A 16,988-nucleotide genomic window follows, 5' to 3' on the forward strand; every position below is an offset into this window, starting at 1 on the left:
ACAGATAGTTTCTGTCATCGGGTTAGGTCCAGCAGGTGGCACCCTTACATGTGAACGTCACATTCTTTTTCTTCCTGTCTCTTTGTGTGTGATGTTTGGTACAGTTATGTGTAAAGTTTCAACAATGGCCACTGAAATGAAGGGCTTTAAACACTGTGCCTGAACAAGAGAAGGTTGTGATTACAATAGAGGGTTGTTTTGTCCACTCTGTTGGGTACTTTCTGAAGGGGGAAATAATGCATGTCTTATACAAATAGTGTACCTATTTATTGCTCCAGTTTATAGAAACACTTGGCATTACTAATGGGATGGATTTGTCAGTGGTTGGGTTTTAGCATCTTTAATCTATGTCTTTAGCTAGATGATCATAATAAATCATTAGCTATATTGATTCCAACATCCCAGACTGTCTAATGCTGTCATTTACACAAAGAAATACTAAATATATCCAATATTAACCAGTAAACGATTTTTACTTAAGATATTTTCTCACGTAACTAATACTTAAGCTATATAACTTATATAAAATCTTCATAAATATACTGCTCATGTTCTTTCTGTGTCTGTCTATTCTCATTTTGGGCTCAGAAGCACTGTGACAGACCAAAACTGGACGAGACTGTATCCTAACAGTATTAACTATCCATTATTGACTGGGATATGTTTGTGGGCTTATATTATTTTGTCATACAAATAACGTCACCACAAACAGGAAATATATTTCATCATTTAGAAAGTAAAAAAATAATGATGCTTTACAGCCCGTATTAGTTTTATTTTCCATTAAATTATTAAAATGTAGCCCACAAAATAATATTTGCAAATTAAATATATCGATGTAGTTGTGTAACCGTACAGCGAAAACACAACTCCTGACGCGTCGTTGTCGAGCCGCCGCCGTGTTGATGGTGTAAAACTTAATCCACGTGCTCGCCTCTGTTTACACTGCGACGCGCTGACGTCACAGCGGACCCCACCCCGCACGGCGGCTGCCTGGCAACCTGAGAGAGAGAACAGGAAGGTCTGCAGCGGAGAAGTTAGCAACCTGCACATTGTGGATATAAACTCAGCAGAAACAACGCCGTGCTGCACAATGGAGGATACGGACAAAGGTAAACGATTCGTCCATGTATTTGTCAGTTGTTACCGAAAACCTTGTCAAAGATACTTTTTTTCCCTCACACGAAAGTTGCAAAACTAGCAAACTTGGCGTTGGAGTTCGTCACGTCGAACCAGGGAACGTTTGCTATCTTTCGAAGTACTACAGCTCAACTTCGTGACAAGTACAACACGGGGGAGTCTTGTGGGGAATCAGGAATATTTCGGTATGCATTAATCTGGGTGTCACCAAAATTAACACGGAAGTCGACTGTTACAATGGTTTTCACCATGTAACCAGCCCACGAGGTAACGCAGTAGCTGCAGTAAATCACGAAAGAGGAAGTTGCTATTACTATTAAAGTGAATTATAAAACCGAGTAATGAAGGAGAAACGTAGAGCGACACCCGTTTGACAGCTAATTGCATGTTGTCTGAACGTTCCCACCACACCTGCTGTGTTCTCATACGTTATTGTTGCTGATTCTTCTTTAACTGGACGGTTGAGGCCAAACCGTCCTTTAAAATCAACGCGTTCTCTTAGTCTAAAAGACGTTGAGCTTTATTGGTGAGTTGAAACAGGTCGTATCGTACGTGTGGGACTGTCAAGCATGTTCACGACCAGAGAACAGGTGATGTCCATGGCCTACAGGTATTCTGGGAATGCTTTGCACACGGCACCTCTGTACCTGTAAGGCAGACATCTGCTCTCCAACGTCTGCACTTCCTGCCTCGTTCGTGCAGTTGCCTACAGGTATGTCTCGGGACGGTGGACGATTTTGTTTTTGCTGCAATGCAAGAAATCGATATGAATTAGGCTTCGGCCAAAAAAAAACATTCTCCCCTTGCATTCTTTTTCTTGCTGAAAACAAGACCTTGCAATTCTTGTGTGTGTGATTGAGGTTTCTTTGTTCACTTCAAAGGCACAGCCCTGACCCAATTTACCATCAGTGAGAACAGACAAGTTGTGTCCTGATGTGAGCATGTTTTATACTGTGGAATGTTTTGCCAGTAGGTGGAAATATTCTAAAACATGTTACTGGCTGATTATTGTTATTAGACTGAATGGGGTGTGTATTAGTTGTGCAGTGGTGTCTGATTGTTGTGTACGCGTGTGGCTCGGACTTTCTTATGCAGTTGCCCTGCAGCAAGGCTCCCATTTGTTGTACTTTATTGCATTGGCAGGGATTTGATCTTGATAGTATTCTCCACTTTACCTGCCAAAAAAACAAAACAAAGGAAATGTAAAAAAAAAATTAACCAATGTTCATATGCTTTTAGGGTTTTTTTTTCAGGCAGCGAATGCAACATGTTCCTTTTTGGGCCTTTTGACCAGGGGCCCTGGTCCTTGAAGCCCACTTTGCTGTTCCAGGAAGTGTTTTTACTTCAGGTCCAGGGTGTTGTAGCTTGCTAGCAGAAGTTTATTTTCACCCATACAAGTTGTTGTTGTATCTTTTTACATGGAGCTATAGGACCTCATCAGGTCTGTTTTTAATAGCCATAGTACTGTCATGGCAACAGACAAGAGGTAATTTTATTGTATCAGATATCTATGGTAAGTGTATCCTTACCTATAATTTATATAATATATCCTATAATGTACTAGAAAACATATTATAATAAAAATAATGTAGTTATTATAATAATATTTTAAGCGTGAGTTGTGCGAGTATTTGGATGTTTTTCATAACAGTCTGTATTTTTGCTTTCCCCCGTAGTAGAGTGGACTTTCCAGTAGGGCTATCCCATAGTGTAGTGTGCTTTCTTACTACTACTACTACTACTACTACTACTTCTACTACTACTACTACACGTCATTTTGTCTTCAGAATCTTACAGTCTGGCCTTTCAGTCCGGTTTGTTTTTTTGAACACACTTGTCACATTAACATTGTCATGATCGGTGGCTGAAATTTTTCCCTGATTAGATTTCAATGGGGCCACTGGTTGCTTTCAGTTTACACAAACATCTCTGTACTGTCGACAGTACATCAGAGTAGCTCTACTTAGAAATGTGCTTTAAAGAATGAAAAAAAGGCCTTTGAATGGTATTTATTTACTGTCTGAATTTGTAATCTTTTGAATGTTAAGTATTAGCGCTAGCCAGTTTGGGTGTTTAGAAAATATCCTGACTGAACTGAGTGAAATAACAGCTGGTAATTGAATGTTTTTTCAACAATATACATTAAGTGTGTGCTGTATAATAATAATCATCAAAACATAGGGAGTTTATTAGAGTCACACAATTGTATTTTCCATGTGTCCAATTTATGCATTAAAAGCAGCCAGACTGAAGTGTGATGTGACGGTCACGTATGAAGGCAAACTGTTATCACAAAGGAAACAGGCTTCTTCCTCAACATAAGAATGTTGAAAATGTCTTCCCATCCTTGAACCCTTTACGGAGTATGCTTTTCATATATTTTTCTGAGCAGAGAGCAGAAATGTCATTATTAGAGTTGATCTTCAGCAACGGCCCACTAACCGTGTAGTCATTAGCAGCTTTAGTGGTGAAGTCTGGGTCTTTGGTTGAGAGCTGGACTATTGTTTTAATTCCTAAAGGAATCCTTTGGATAGAATATGCTTACTGTCCATTGCAGAAAATTTACAGCGTGATGACACCAGTCCTTGACCTTTGTCTACAGTTTTCCCATGATGCATCTCATGGGAACTTTGTGCATGCTCATTGGATCCACAGTTGTCACGTCTCATGATTCTTGTTTTAAGCTAATCATGTGACAGTATTCCACGAATAGAGAGTAATGGATCTCACGCTGTGCTTCATTATCCACTTAAAAAGACTGTTTGTCACTGGTTACAGTCTGGGTAGATGCAGGCCGTAGCTTGTTTTTGGTGCTCCTATCATTCATGGTAGAATATGTAATAATTTAGCCAGTTCCACCATGCCAGTCATTTTCTTATTAAGTGTCACATGAATCCAGTGTCCCCAATGAATCAGTGGCTCCATTGGTCAGGAGTGGCAGAGGGGAGTCATATTGAAGTGATCATGTGGGAGACCCTGTCCACTTAATTTACTCCACCAGCAGTTGGCCACTATGTTATTGTCTTTGCGCAAAATAAAGCTTTTGAAAAGAAACTGAATGCAAAATATTTAAGGATGAGGATTTTGTGTGTGCCAACACTATGATAACTGGCTGTAATTCACAGTAATCTATTGCTCCATCTATTGCTATCACGTTTCCTGTTAAGGGTTGTGAGTGTTAGAACCAGTCCCAGCTGTCATTTAGACTGCGTAAACCGTGAGAAGGTCGACAAGCCCAGCAGATAGAAACTGTTTACAGACACATTAACAGTTTGGAGTCTCCAGTTATACTGTAACTATGAGATCTGAGGAAATCTGGTTTCTCTGAGAAAACACACATTCCAAGTAATTTCATACCTCACCATCTGTCATAATGTAATAGAGTTAATTAACCCTCAATACATTTTAATGGTTTATAGTAGAAATGTTCATTGTCTTGGTTTTGACTTAGTTGACTGTGGAACTTGTCCCTCAGTGCTTTAATATGTATTGACTTGGATCCCGTTTCTCTCAGTGCTGGTATTTCTGTAAAGAATTGCTGGGTACAGAGCATCAGCAGGTGCTTGTACACGCTAAGATGCTAGCTGTCTCTAGACAGCAGAAATGGTCTGTGCAGCAGAAACTCCTACATCTCCTACAGTACTTTCACAATTTGTAATAAACCAGCGGTAGTTTTCTCTGTCTGTACATTCAGACCAGTGTGGCCTCTGGCACGCTCTGCCCTCTATTCTACATGACTAGCATTACTGTTAGTCCACTCTGGATTAGTGCTCCTTCGTAATCTGGGACACTGCAGATTATGCTTTTCATCTACTGCCCACACCCACACGCTCATACATGTCATGTGACCGGCCCACACAAACGGGCCTCTTTTATTTCTTCCTTAGATGATAGGCTTGGTGACAGGGAGGGAGGGAATTGACAGGGAGTCCTGAGAGTATTGAAACTGGAGACTCACGCAATATCACTGCAGCGCTAACAGTGACTAGCATCAGAAAACGGCAATGGTTGTGTTAAATGTTTAAAGGATGGACTGAGAACTGACCTTTGGGATTATGGATGGAGGGAGAGAGAGAGCAGGTGTGTGGAGGGAGTTTGTACACGCCGGCTGCAGCAGTTGCTTCAAGGGACAGGTAAATCATTGACAGCACGAGCGGAACAAATGGTGGTCAACGCTTTGGCCTTATACTGAAAATGGAAATGGAGCTTCATCCAACACCCGTTCAACTCCTCTAATGTACGTACATACACATGGACAGTGCGTGTGTTACACAAAAGCCCAAGAGTTCAGGAAGCCGTAAACAAGGAGACACACATTGGACCGGCACGTGCCTGCATCACATGCAAACAATCAGCACTTGGCTGATTTTGCACTGGTAGTGGTGGTGTCGGGGAGGAGGCGGCTGTGCCGACACACTGCGAGCTGTAAACATGGAGCCCCTGGAGGAATATCACTCTCCGTTTGACTTTGAGCAAGGAGTCAACACCAGCTACCTCTACCTCTCCCCGGCTTACGGCGAAACACCGCCCAGCTCTCCATCTGTCAGAACCAGAGGTAACGTGTGTGTGTGTGTGTGTGTGTGTGTGTGTGTGTGTGTGTGTGTGTGTGTGTGTGTGTGTGTGTGTGTGTGTGTGTGTGTGTGTGTGTGTGTGTGTGTGTGTGTGTGTGTGTGTACGCTGTACAGAAAGATAAAACGTACGTTTGGCTCATTTCACAAGAAGAATTTGGGGAAACTCAAACTGTAAGCGGAGGGGAACTAACTGTAATTGGTGATGGTCTGAGAACAGCCTCTGGGAGTATTTGATTTTATTGTTCAGGCAGTCAGCTTTCAAGAATATTTATTGTGTTGTGATTCGCTGTTATAAATATGGTAGTCACAGATCTTAAATAGCTTCTGATCATCATAAGCTGTATGTTTATGACACAGCATCGATTTTACTGTAACTCGATGCAGATAGGCTTTATCTCGCTTATCTAATGACCTGTTACAGCAGCTTCTCAGAGCTGGTGGGTCATGAAGCAGAACATACTAGACTAAGAGGAAGTTGGCTCAACCAAAGGGGTAGTGAGGTCGGCCTCGTGTGCTGGAGCAAAGCAATGGTTCCTAGGCCTCGGGTACATGTTATGTCTGTGCTCCAGCGTGTCCTGATTGAAACTGAGGTTCGTTGATGCACCACTAACTCCAGTTTTAAACATCTCACACTATTACAGTACCTGCAGAAATGACTAGAAGTTTGCATAGAAGCTGGGTCAAAGCTCCGCCTACAGGACCTGTTCTCTGCACCCCGAGGTTCGCTGCAGTCTTCTAAAACCTTTCTTATCCTAATAGTTTCTATTCTGACTATAATATCAGAGAACTATTTCATCAGCTTGGGTTAGGCCGTTGTGAGGGGAAGTGTTCATTACACAATTCAGCCTTTGTAAGCAGGTACGTGTCTTTGTGTTGTGTATATGTGTCACTACTGCATCACTAGTAATAGGGAGACAGGTCAAATGTAAGACGAGAGCAGGGGATATGAGGGCGGTGTGTTTAGAGGAAGTGTGTGTGGTTTTAGGGCTGAGCTCTGAATAAAGTCTCACCTCTGTAGTAACACACCCCACCTTTATTACATCTGTAAAATTCTTCAGCACTGATTGGATTATATTTGGACATATCAGTATTTGCTCTTAGGGCATGTCCTCTAAGCTCGTCTTGCTCCATAGCATTAAATGATGAATGAAGCAGCCCGGCCTTCAGCTTGTGAGAAACGCTACGTCTCCACTGCAGCTCAGAAACCTCTGCTGTAGTGTCTGTGGGAGGACGTGTTGCCAGGTTCTTGTGAATTTTGTGCCTCTGCCCTCAACAAACATCCAGCTTTCTCAGCTGAAAGTATTCAGCGTAGGGAGTGAAAGAGGGAAAGGCGGCCAAGTGCTTGGAATGAGGTAGGAGGAGGGCGAATAAAGATGTGCAGCTCTGGCTAGAAAGGACATAACTGTGTATTATAGAGGTTTGATTTGAACTAATAGTAAAAGAATGTTTCAAATCCTCCAGCTGTACACTCAAGCACACATCTTTGGTGTGGCTACAGGTGCAAAAGACACAATGCTTTTCAACTGGTGTTTAGTTACTGCTGTGTACTTGGAACCAGTCAATGGGTCCATTGTATGCAAAGGCCTGTTGTTGTTTAATGTGTGTTTGATACCCAGAAATCACAGTTGTATAAGACATGGGCAGCCGGAATTTGTTTTTAGTAGAGATCATAAAAAAAGAGTCACAAAGCCTTCTAGTTAATAGTTTGAAATTCAGTGACTGTTGCATAATTCTCCTGGTGACTAAGCGGACGTGGTGTAGCTGGTATTTGTCGGCCAACCCTCGTTCTCTGTTTTCTGAGCGGCCTGATAACAAATGAGCCACCAAACGAGATACGTGTTCTTTACCATTTAGAAGGTGTGTTTGCACCGGCCACCTCATACTGACAGATTAGCACCATGATGGCACTGCTGTCAGAATCTAAATGACCTTTTACTAGACCATTGTCATAATCAAACGCACTCGGGTTTGGTTGGTTTCTCTTCTCAGTTATAGATCTGACTTCTCTTCTAATATTTTCCAGCAGTTCCCTTTTCTCTTTTTCCCCTTAACACTGCTTATTCATGTCTCGGGTTTCCCCATTTTTTTTTCTCTGCTGCAATTGTATTTTTGCCTTTGTGTTAATGTCGCTGTACATGAGTGCAGACCGACAAAAAGTGTGTGTAGAAGAGGCATTACATCCCCACAACTCTACAGTAAAAATTAAACTGTTTATTTCTAAAAATGAAAAAGATTAAGTAAAATAAACCATATAAACTATATTTATATATAGATACCAAGCACCATTCACCGTTTTTTCCTATATTCATGTCTTGCCATTATCGCTTACATTTCTTCTGACATTCAAGCATTCTTGTGAAATAATTGTTTTTGTCGCCCAGAATTCCAGCAGCATCCGGACTCAGTGCCAGAGGTGGGAGAGGATGCAATGATGTCTGAAGGTGCCTCCCCTCCTCCAGCCTTGACGGAGGAGGAGCGGCAGGGACTACAGGAGGAGCTGGTCAAGGTCAGAAGGCACAAGGGAACAAAGCTCATGGTTGATGGACAAGGACAGCTCAAAATAGTAGAATAGGAATCTATATAACATGTTTATATGAAATATTTACTGTTGCCGTTAGTTAGTCGGATTATACTCTATATAAAATAATAGACAGGAGGGATCAGTGTACACAGTGTAGAATATATGACAGCATAAAGAATAATCCGAATGTGCCTGTGCCTTTGTCATGTGTGTCCAGGTAGAGGATGAGATCCAGACTCTGTCTCAGGTCCTGGCAGCCAAAGAGAAGCAGGTTGCTGAAATTAAGAGGAAGCTGGGCATCACACCCCTGAATGAGCTGAAACAGAACATCACTAAAACCTGGCAGGAGGTCACCACCTCAACTGCGTAAGTCCCCATTGTGCCGTCGTTTAGCCTGGTTGGTCACATGTCATCGGCTTTTCATTACGATGCTTTGCCTGTTGCTCTTTTGTCATTAGATTTAAGGTCATTACAAACCGTATCTGACACCTTTTTATAGTTGCTCTGGAAAATTAAACACAAGCCTTGTGATTAAATGGCTTATTATCCACTTGTTCTAAGATGTGTCATCAAGATGTGTCATCGTGTTCTTACACTATTATCTATTTGTTTGATTATCAGGCTTTCTTCTGTGTCTGGGTGCCTTAAAACATGGTTACCTGTCGACTCTGCTCAGAAAAAAAGATGTCTGTGCGTCTGACAGGCCACCAGTGGCCTGCATGAAACTCTTTGATGGCGTTTTCATTACAGGAAATGAGCTGCATTCTGATGCTTTGAGGTTTTATTAAAATGAAAACTACATTGAAGTTGGGTTCTGACCTCGATGCCTCTCTTGAGTCTTTGATCTCTTTCCATCACTCTCGTGCTGTCATTTTCCTGCCCGTCACTCGTCCTTCACTCTTGTCATCTCTCATTCTTTTGTTCAGCTATAGGAGGACATCTGAAACGTTCTCTATGGCAGGTATGAAGGCCACGGCAGCTCTCTCCACCATGGGCACTGCCATCAGCCGGAAGCTCGAGGATGTCAGGTGAGACGGAAATATTAGAAAGTGAGTACATAGACAGTGAAGGAAAAGGTTTCTGTTCTTTATACAGATCCTGCTCTATTGCAAATATGTTTGGAAAGTGGCTGAATAAAATATTTGAGAGCTTTTCATCAACACTTTTTATTGGCATCTTTGTACTAATTTAACTAATAATGTGTGTTTTCATATTGTGCTAATATTACAATCATCTTCCTCTATAATATTCCCCTAATTAAAAATATACAAGTTCTATTAGCCGTAGATTATCTGGATTGATTTTCCTAATGATGTTTTAAATACAACCTGCCACAGTCGTCTAATGTTGTGTCTAATGGCACATTATTGTTAATATTTCCTGCTTAATCACGGCTTAAAAAGCAACAACAGATTGTTCCATTTGCAATGCAGCTCCAGCTGATCCTCCTCTACATCCTAATCTCTCAGTCCCCTGCCATCCATCTTTCTGGATTAATGAGCTGCAAATAAGATTATTAGGCCCCTCCAAAGCTGGAGTGTGCTGAGAAATGCAGGCTCACGGATGAGCCTGAGCAGGGAACTGGTTTGGGGGGTAGGGCAGGGAGGAGCGGCCTGACATGGATCAAAAGGTGCTCACGTGTGCACATGTTTGTTTTGTGTGTATGTGCAATGACAAGATGCTTCCAGAACACGCAAGACTAACATGGCAGCATAAGGAGCTATGAGGTCTTTAACATAAGATGGAGCTTTATCATTAGGTACTTTTGTAAGTGAGGAAAAGAATTTTAGATTTGTTAGACTTTTTTAGATTTTGCGAGGAGCCAATGCAAAGAAGCTCCTGTACTGTAAGACACGTGTGATCTTGGTCCAGATTCTGGTTGCAGCATTTTAAATTAATTGGAGAACATCCTATAGTACTCTCCTAATTTTTCCCATGGATTACCTAAAGGAGACTTGTATAGACTAAAGAGTACTGAACCAAGCACAGAACCCTGTGGAACTCCTGAGCGAAGTTTTAAAGACGAACAAATTAGAATGTGTTCAAAAATCATATTTAAACCAGTTCCAGTCTTCCAGTATCATTCACACGCTCACAGAGCATTTGAGGTTTTGTAGCATGCGTTGTTTGTCGTGTCTTCTCCACCACTAACACCCCCTCTCTCCTCCTCAATGCTGTCGGACAGCATGCGCTCGTTGCAACACTCGGCGAGCATGCCTGTTATGAGGTAAGGGGAATTAAAGTAACGATTGTGAGACATGAAGGAGGCTGTGCAACATATTTGTGCAACACTGTGGAAACAAAAGTCTCCACTGGCTGAATTCCTGCATTTACGTGTTGCGTAGCTGGAGGACACCAAGAGCAACGAGCCAGTTTATCAGGGAGGCGGCAGGTTTGACCAATCTCTCCCAGACAGACGACTGTTAAAGTCAGAGCAGATTAGCGGAGTTTGGGAACGCCCACATTCTTGGTTTCCTCCAGTAGTAATGAGTTCCACATACAGTGAGCTACTGTACGGGTGTATTGGGAAAAGACAGAAAAGAATGTTGATATTTATATTCAAGAAATTAGAAGTCCTACATAATGAACTGCTATTTGCAGTGTGGACTCATCGGTCCCTTTGATGTGGAGGCGAGTCTGCTGCTGTCACACCTGTCATGTCATCATCTGTCTGTTCTTTTCTCTCCTCCAACCCAGAAACGCACCAACATTCAAGTCGTTTGAGGAGAAAGTGGAGACACTGAAGGTAATAGACCAAAACCAACTATGGCCGGATTTATTGGCCACAGTTAGACTCATACACACTTTAAAAGGATTTTTATATGAATTTTTCTTTTTAATATTTTAAAACTATTTCCTCTGCTCTGATGTCACGCTGCAGCAACATAATGACATCTTTTGATCTAGTCAGATGCTTTGTGTGTTAGTCTAACCTAATTGTGAACATCCCCATTTCAATCAGTGGATCGCATTAGCATTACTGAATATTCTTTGGGTTCAGAGACCCGTTGTGTGCAATTAAGAACAATACATTTTCACGTGTTTAGAGGATTTTGTACCACTGTGGCCACATGTGCCAGCTACTGAACCACAGGACGCTGATTTTCCTCTTCCTCGTCTCGCTCTCATTCAGACTAAGATGACTCCGTCGCCGTCCTCCAGTGGCCCAGGCGATCAGGACGACAGCGGCCCGTCTGCTGATCCACTGGCCAACCAGCCCAATGACCCGGATGCCGACGAGGCGCTGACACACTGATCTGCCCGACCCCGGCTCAGCCCTCCTCACTTGACCCTCTGACCCCTGGACCCTCAACACTTGCCCATTAAACTCTCGTGTGCCAGTCTCCTTCTATAGGAAACAAATGACTCACCCCCAGCCTTCCTTTTATCTAATTGTCTGGCCTTGTCGCCTGACACGCGCGCTCACTTGTTAACTGGTGTGGAAACTGAAAGCATGGAACGGGCGCAGGCATGTGGTCTCATGCCAGCAGTGTTTTTGAGTCTGTGCTGGCTGGATGTGGGAGAAATTCATCCTGCTGTCACTTTTCTCCTACTCCTTTCCACACTCACTCCTTATTTCTCTGCCTTTGCCTAAAAATCTAAGCTCAGACACCAAAACTACTCCTAGTTAATTTTTTTTGTCATCAAATTTATACAGGTTAATACAGGTTCATGTGTTTGAATGTAGAATAAGAAACTTTAAATAAGTAGACTCACTCTGCTCTTCCTGGGGTTTCTCATTCCAATGTTTTTCTTGGGTTCATTCTTGGGTTGCTATATGTTATATATACCTTAATGTGGCCAATCTCATTACTGTGTCCTAATTATACGAGTCTTAATCTAACTGCAACCATAAAGTAGTCCAACACTGTTGAAAATATCTCTTCTATGTCATGTAGGTGCAACATGCTGAGCTGCTACTGAGCTACCTACACACTCCACAGTAGGTTTTCAAAGCACATTTCAGAATAACGTTGAGGTAAAACACTGCCGACAACATCAGAGCAGGACAATAAGGAATAGAGGACATTTAGCTCTGTTTACCTTTCTTGATGCCACTTTTTTTCTGCGGAAAGGTTTCTAAGAAGTTACACAATGACCCAAATTTTCTACTTTTGGTTGTGTCTTGGCAAACTGCGGGATTATATACAGTATTTGCTGAAAAAGCTGCTTTCACGCTTTCGAGTTTGAGTGTAAAACGTTTGGTAAAGTAATATTAATGTTACATTTCCATCTAAAGCTGCTTCATTTGAATATAACCTAGAGAATATTGAACCACTGAACATTTAACACTTGTAGTTGACTAATGTGCACGAGGCTACTGATGCTAGATGGACACGCGGAGCAGCCTCTGGTAGCCAGATGGACGACAACTGGCCAAACATGATCACATCGCTTCACCACATGCACAGCGTGGCTGGGAGGGCAAGCGTACGAAGCCAGATAAGGGGGTTTCTAAGCAGCCGTGACACAAAGTGCTTGCTCGCCTGCGTCGGCCTTGAGGTTTTAACATGTCCTCATAGAACATCAGGTTCCAGCCACGACACAAGGAAAGTCCTTGCAGCCACGTATTTCAGACACAAGTGTTTATCAGCAACTATTCAGTACGCGTTACATGTGATTTGTTTGGTTCTTGATTGGAAACATTAAAAGACCTGCTGTAACCTAACTCTGTGTGAACTGTGTTTCTACAGTGTGAGGGGGTGAACAGGGGATTTCCCAGCCTCCAAATGTCATGCGTAAAAATGTGTCATTTTATTTGTCAGGAGGAACGAAAGCTACTGTATGACGTGTACCTCAGTGGTTAAAGTTCAAACTAGTAATGGGTTAAATTACATGTCACTGAGCTGCAGTGAGTGGTTTAAACACAAGAGGGCACCAGAAGACAGAATCTGCTGCTGCCTCTATTTTCCTTAATGCAGATCAGATCCGCTGCTGCTTTAGTGACTTACAGTCCTACAACCTATAGTTAGGACTTGGTGGTAATGTTTAGAGTCTACATCTAAAGGATCCTAAGGAGCTGAAAGACATCCCAGAGAAGGTTTTCTGAAATATCCTTTAAAAAATGAAAAGCTATAGTAGCTCAGATTTCTATCACAGCGAAGCAGTGGTGAGTATTAAAATTGTTTTATTTAACCGATGTTACAAGACAAATAGGTTGGAGGCCTCACAACTGGGACAGAGGTTGCACGGCCTGCAGGGAAATGCCAACATCCTGTTTAAGCTGGTGGCAAATTCAGAAATCCAAATTTAGATGTCACTATGGCAACGTGCAGCATGTCTGCAGGAAAAAGCTAGTTAACTTGTATTTTAGGCAACATTACAGAGCCACAGGACACTGGGTGCAGCTTTTTGAGTAAGCAACGTGATCAATGTGTAGGTTTTCAATTTCAAACATACTTTTACTGACATTTAACTTGCTGCACCGTTTGTATTGACTACAGATAATTGACAAATCACTTCTGTCTGAGAATGAGAAAAGACACAGTGACAGGAGTTAACAAACAGCTGCCAAAAAACCTTTATTCAGTTCTAAGCAGACGCCTCCAAAGCCTGGTAGTGACACAGGTACCTCTGGAGCGGGTCCAAACTGTAAACCGAATCAACAACAACAGCACCAGAACGCAATATGTCAGAAAACACCATTTACAGCTACGAGAACGATGGCAGTTCCTACACATAGAGATCGGAGAAGAAGAAACTGGTACAGGAGTTAACAGTCAGGGTGCAGCGGTTCTTCTCCGGAGAATAATCACCATATACTCATATAGGTCATTTGATAATACTGTGGAAAAGAATTAACGAAGAACAGAACATCATTGGTGCATTAGAGTATAGTATCTGTGACAGAGCGGATACGTATTGCAGGTGCGTTGCGTGTTAAGGATAGAGTCCAATATATAGTCAGTGTGTGACACTGGATCACTGTGGGTGTGTGTTTATGGAGCAGCAACCCTTCATCTACAAGAGACAGAAGGGGAACATTCACTTCAAACATGGCTTCGAGTGTGAGAGCTGAAACACGGAACCTTCAGAATCAAAGGAGGAGGCGGACGCGTGTTGGTTGTGTCTAAATTATGAGCCATGACGACATGAGTCTCTACAAGATCGACACAAAGCCACGCGGACACTAGTTTTCGCACGTGAACAGACGTCTGCCCAGCAGCGAGGGCAGTGGACCACAACTCTTCACAGGTGGAGCCTGTGTTCTGTCTCACAGCGTTCATCAATTACTGGGTCAGACACGTGTCCACATCAGCTGTGAACCTCAGTGCGCACAGACGCGCACAGTCGCTGCAGTGCGTAAAACGAAGCGTCCCACCTCGCGTGTCAACGCCTCTCACCTGGCGACGGCGACGCTAAGCTAAACTAAGCTAAGCTAATGCGCTAGCTGAGGATGCACGAGGTACGGCGGCCCGCACACTGGGATCAGTGCGTTATGGCTGCGGGAATGGCTTGATTGGGCTCTGCGGGGGGTCAGAGGCGCGCAGGCGCACACGCGTCCTCCGCGCGCGGCGAGCTTGTGTCCTGAACGCTTTCCTCACAAACACACCGACGGGGCGACGCGTAAATGCGACACTGAGCAGATGGGGCGTTTGAGACGCACACGCACGCACACACGCACGCGCACACGCACACACACACACGTTTGATATTTCGTTCAGACCAACTGGTGAGGCGCCTGCAGCTTCCTTCAAACCTGAAGCCACAGGGACAACATGTTCAGCATGGACACGTATCGCCTCCACGACACACACTGTCACACACCCGTCCACTCGTGTGTTACATTAGCGTATGCAGCAACAGAGAACTGCGGGAGATGAAGCACAGGTGAGGTGCAAACTCAGAAGCCTGTTCTCTTTAGACGCCCACAAAGCGTCTGAGCACATTTCTCACATCAGCTGTGCTTTATCTTCAGTCTCGTGATAAACGTGACCTGGGGCTTTGTGAAAACATAACGTACAGCATCAGCACCTGCTGATGTCTAGTTTGTTGATGTTTATGTCTAAACGTGTAAGGTTCTTCACTGACTGGAGGCTGCGTAGCTGCAGAGACGTTAAAGACAGATTCTGGGAAAATGCCAGTTATTATTAATAAAACAGTTAGTTGCCAGGTGGTTCTTACTTCCTGAAGCATACGAACAAATACCATTTAATCAAGAATTAAGTAATAGTCAGCTGATCTGAGTGACTGGATTGACTCAAAACAAGCAACTTACTTACTTAACCTTTACCTTTCCTCAACGCCTCAATAGAAATGACATGGGGGCTATGAAAATACTCCCACAACACAAAAAAAAGACACTGTGTCAGATTACATCAGTGGCAGTGGGGTGAACGCGTTAGAACCCAGCTATCTTTGACTGATCTGTGAGCACGACCCGGAGCATGAACATGGTTTAGTGTAGTTTACAGGCCGGGAACACAGTATCACACATCTACATTTACAGGGTTCAGGGTAGAAAAGTGTGCCGGCCGCGTCAGGGCGAGGAGCAGCGGCAGGCGCCGGAGCAGTGTGTGATCACAAATGCACACGTGTGCGTCGGGAAGCTTTTGTGATATTCCCGCCGTTTTTGTCTGGATCCAATTAGGAAGCGCAGGCAACAACAGAGTTGGAGGAGCATGTGGTTCGAGTCTGTCCTCGTATCGGAGCGGAACCACATGAGTCCGGCCTCCTTCACTCAGGCAGGAGAAAAGTGCGATTCAGATTCCAGTCGGAGACGTGGCGCTCGCTCCTCCACCACACACACACACACACACACACACACACACACACACACACACACACACACACACACACAGGATGGAGGCACCGTCACTCAGGCTCAGGAACAACACTGCTGTTTCCTCCTGTGCCAGTGTGGAGTGTGAGTTGCCGGCGCGGCTGCTCTCCACCCGTCACAGCTGCTGCGGCACAAATAGAACACGTGTATATAAAGCCACAAGGCTTCGTTTGCATGCACATGCAGTAGAAAAAATACAGTTGGACCGGAGCATAAATATCTACTGTGTAAAAATCCAATGCGACAGTCGTTGAGTTCTTGAGGTCCACATGATTGTATAATGGGATGAAACAGCCAGTGAGAATGACAGGCCATCCGACCGGACCGGGTCAGACCGGACCTGATCGGCTCTGTGTTGCATATTCAGATATACACTGAAGGAGCTGTGGCACAAAAGTGCTGACATAAGCGTTTTTTGATGGTTAGTCAATATGTATTAGAATCCAATAACAGAGTAGAGGGTGTTTTCCTTTGTTTTGCCTGTTACAACATTAAGATTCACCCTTTTTGCCGTTTCAGCAGCTAAACCATTATCTCACTGGCTGCTTCACTCGCTGTTAGTTCATTGGGGCTCCCTTGGTTTCCCAAACATGTCTAGGTTTCACAACAGCGAGTCTTCACGTCGACGTTTGTTATCTACAAGCCCTTTCATAAAAAGAGAGAGAGAGAGGAGTCATGTTTGGGAAAGCAAAGACCCGGAACAGTAACAGAGCAGAAAACACATCGAGATACAGGATCATCAAAAAAGGGTTTACAGCAAAGAGTAGAAAACTCTCGGACCGGGGCCAAAGGGGCCGAGAACGCAACTCACAGGACAAGTCTTAGTATCACAAATCTTTGAATAGAGACAGAGGAGCTCAGACTAGCCAGCACCAGAGACATTCCTTCATCGTTGCTATGGCCCTGCATATGGTTTCCACACGCTCAGCGCTCATCAAGGCACATTCAGGCTCCTCCGAACACGAGCGGAGCA

General features: G+C 43.6%; 1 protein-coding gene across 5 annotated transcripts; it reads left to right on the forward strand.

The window, feature by feature from the left end:
- The first annotated feature begins 951 nt into the window (after nt 1-951).
- tpd52 (tumor protein D52) lies at nt 952-12,901 on the forward strand. 5 transcript variants are annotated; one of them, XM_029166954.3, is made up of 7 exons: nt 952-1,112; nt 8,093-8,217; nt 8,450-8,598; nt 9,159-9,260; nt 10,418-10,459; nt 10,930-10,978; nt 11,366-12,901. In XM_029166954.3, exons 1-7 carry the CDS (start codon nt 1,094-1,096, stop codon nt 11,486-11,488), a joined length of 609 nt encoding a protein of 202 aa, XP_029022787.1. In that variant the 5' UTR covers nt 952-1,093; the 3' UTR covers nt 11,489-12,901. The 5 variants fall into 5 exon arrangements, with proteins under 5 accessions (XP_029022787.1, XP_029022785.1, XP_055369096.1 ...); XM_029166952.3 differs by lacking the exon at nt 952-1,112 and adding an exon at nt 1,670-1,852; XM_055513121.1 differs by lacking the exon at nt 952-1,112 and adding an exon at nt 5,123-5,695.
- Nucleotides 12,902-16,988: the final 4,087 nt, after the last annotated feature.

The sequence above is a fragment of the Betta splendens genome, chromosome 11 (assembly GCF_900634795.4).
Source record: "Betta splendens chromosome 11, fBetSpl5.4, whole genome shotgun sequence".
NCBI lineage: Eukaryota > Metazoa > Chordata > Actinopteri > Anabantiformes > Osphronemidae > Betta > Betta splendens.